This window comes from Cynoglossus semilaevis, chromosome W, assembly GCF_000523025.1.
Source record: "Cynoglossus semilaevis isolate Cse_v1.0 chromosome W, Cse_v1.0, whole genome shotgun sequence".
In the NCBI taxonomy this organism is placed as follows: domain Eukaryota; kingdom Metazoa; phylum Chordata; class Actinopteri; order Pleuronectiformes; family Cynoglossidae; genus Cynoglossus; species Cynoglossus semilaevis.
This window is the reverse complement of record NC_024327.1, coordinates 2214606-2217948: the sequence shown is the minus strand read 5'-3', so window position 1 is coordinate 2217948 and position 3343 is coordinate 2214606. Positions and strand designations below refer to the sequence as shown.

The following is a 3343-nucleotide window of genomic DNA, read 5'->3' as shown; positions in this document are numbered from 1 at the left end:
GGCACCTGATCACAGCTGCAGTAGGACAGAGAACCTGTGTCAGTCAACGAGTGCTGAAAAACACCATCTGCTGGTTAAATATAATCTGGTTAATTAGTTAATTAAACATGTAATTACATTTTTTTTCTGTTTCCTGTAATTGTTGGAAGGGTAAACATGATTTCTTCTTCCACCTGTTTCCTCTGGTTTGTTGCTATCTCTCTGCTGAGTACCAGGTACTGTATGATAAAGGCTCTTTCGACCAGTGCGTCCACTGAATGGAGGCAGATGAAAGTGATACCACCTCAGGGTTCTAAAGACACTGAAATGTCACGATATTGCTCTGAAACGAATAATCAAAGACGTTTATCGGGTTCATCCTCTCGTTATTTTCCCGTCACCTGTTTTTCTATCCATTACCAGTCCATCTGCCAGCATGTGGCCCTCCTGTCTCTGGCACCCTGCAGGCCAACACAGCCACTGCAGGTGGATCATAATTTCTTAGAACAGTTTAACAGAACATCACATCAACACTTTGCTCTGTCTCAATTACCACCATATGTCACGGGCCACAAACACCACACCTAGCTGCACTGTCAACATGTTTGAACATAATGTAGTTCACTGTTTCCCAAAGACTGGGTCACGACCCCCAGGTGGGTTGCAAGAGATTTTTTTTGGGTCATCTCGCATCATGTTTCCCAGGAGTTTACGAATGATGTCTACAGTATTGACTTGGGTCGCGAAGGTTTGTGACTTTTAAAATATGCCCCCCCCCCAAAAAAAAAAGTTTGGGAAACACTGATGTAGTGGAGCTCATCTGTGAGCCACAAAATTCTCTCCAAAGCAGTGGGTTTCACAGGGTGACGTCTACCTAAACTCGGGGGTGGGGCAGATTCGGACGCCCGGGCATTGAGTTTGACACATGCATGATAAATCTTCTGTGTCCAAGACTATTGGGTTATACAAAGGAAGGAAACCCTGATTGACACATCCCACTCTCCGTCATCGCATCAAAACTACAAAAAGAAGGATATTGGTGTTTCGACGGGAACCGTGAATGTATGCTGCACTGAACTGCCGTTTTTTTGTGACTCACTCTGTATACCTGGCAACGTTTTCTGTGTTCATCTCTCAATGCACTCTCTTATGTGCTGAAAGAGCACAAATAGACAAAGCTGCGATGTAGCCCGAGGATGCGATCGGCCGTGTTGATTACACACTACTTTTTTCCAAATACATCTCTGTTAATTGACAGCTGTTGAGTTGGGAGAAGTGTTTACACCTGTCAGATAAAAATCAAATATGTATGCTTTTCTGACAGAGCCCGCTGCTGCACTTTGCCTAATTAGCGTCCTGATGCATTCATGGGGAACGGCAAAGAGTGGAGAATCTGGGGCTTCTGGGGCTTGAACGTATACATAAACTCCAGAACCTTTGTCAGAAATGAGGGCTATTTCAAATTACTATTTCCACATTTGTCAACAAGAAACTTCCTGAGAGTCAGACCAAAAATGTAAAAAAAGTGTACGACATTGACTGGACCAAAGTTTGTGAATAAACTGGTTGAACCCAGCAGAAAGTTGCTTTTTTGAATTTTATGGGTAAGTTTGGAATTTTCTTTAGAAACAAATTGGCTAACATTTCCTCTTTTTTGACAAATGTCTATCATCTTCATTCTTCTTTGTCTAATGGTTCTTTTTCTCATCCAAGGAATAAAATCCAGTTCTTTTAAATGTTTTTTTTTCAGTGTTGGGAAAAGGAACCGAATGACATAGAACTCAAACAACACTTGGATTTAGATTTTCTGATTTTTGGAGTTTTAAATTTGATGCTTGCTCAAATTTTAAAAACATGTTCAGCTGTTAAAGACGCCTGTGAGACGTGACTTATCCGGTTATTTTTTTCAGGCCAGACTACATTTGAAAAGATCAGTCTTATACCTTTTTGACCAACCCTAAAACTATGAATCATTTGAATAGGGGTGAAAACTGAAACACTCACCATGTTCAGCTTTAGCTCCATGTTGAGGACTCCTCCACTGTCCAACACCGGCATCAGGTTGATGGCAAACACAGCGTCTCGGTCGGGTGGAATGGACATATTTGGACCAAAGAAAACGTAGAAGTGCACGGAGAACGTGTCCAGCTCGTTTCGCAGAGTCGGGCGGATGGGCCAGCACTTGTTGGTGTCAGTGATGGGGGCGAGGTAAATGACGCCGTCATCCGAGGTTTGCAGGTTTGAGGCATTAGGCAACAGTCCAGGCAGGTTAGCCAATGAAAGGGTCTCGGACAGGGAGAAACCCATTGCCGATCCAAACGACTGAGGCATGTTCATGGACGAGCTGGGCTGCGCTCGCTCCTTGGATAAATTGAGCTTGGAGCAACCTGTTCATGACAAAGAGAAAAATCTCAAGTGACCTTAGACGTGGAAATCTCTGGGTATCACCTGATATGATACCTTTACAATTATGAGGCCAAGAATAATGATTATAGAATTATTATAAAATGATCATGCTAATACAGGGAGTCCTCGACTGATGTTGGTTCCATTCCTACGGTGTGTTGTACTTATGTCACTCACCTACGCTAACACAGTGGTCATAATCTAGGACATAAAAACATCAGAAAGCGAATGTAGCACAATCTAGTGAATGCTGTACAAACTAGCAAATGTAAACAAAGCCATCTTCCACATATAGCGATGCGTGACGATGTTGGAGCATTTTATATCATGTTATATCAGTTTATATCATGTCCTTTGTCCACCTCACAGTTCAGCATTTAGGTCAGAGTTCACCAGTTGAAAGTCATTGTTGTGCAGTGGCTCTTGTTCAGCCATGTTTACCGAACCTGGAAATCATTTAAGGAATCTACATGATGCAGTGACCTCAATGTTGACCCCTAGATATGCTGATCTCATTTGTTGATATTTTTGACAACCATGTTTTATTTTTAAATAATTCATATTTGTCATTTCTTCCAGCCCTGACATACACACGGATGTAATAATGTACATGGCAACAGGCGGTGCAGAAAATCCTCATCATTAAATCACATAACCAACCCCCCAGCAACCCGCACACAAACAGGTCAAAACAAGCCAGAAAACCTGCCGGCATCATTATGCATGCTAAGCAACTAAGTCTTTTGCAAATGTCTAAAATGAACTGGACAGCCCTTAAAAGAGGGCCCCCAACCCCATACTCTCGAAGCACCCTCCACAGAATACCACGAGGGACACGATCGAAAGCCTTTTCCAAGTCCACAAAACACATGTGGACCGGTTGGGCAAACTCCCATGAACCCTCAAGCACCCTCTGAAGGGTATAGAGCTGGTCCAGTGTTCCACGACCAGGACGAAA

The 3343-nt window shown here is 42.9% G+C and overlaps 1 protein-coding gene across 1 annotated transcript in view; it reads right to left on the bottom strand.

The window, feature by feature from the left end:
* The window catches only part of LOC103396940 (transmembrane protein 8B-like), a 69090-nt gene that overhangs the window by 50343 nt on the left and 15404 nt on the right, over nt 1-3343 (bottom strand). Inside the window, exon 6 of the mRNA XM_008335184.3 lies at nt 1984-2366. Coding sequence (XP_008333406.2) covers nt 1984-2366 — 383 coding nt within the window. The remainder of the gene's footprint in view (nt 1-1983; nt 2367-3343) is intronic.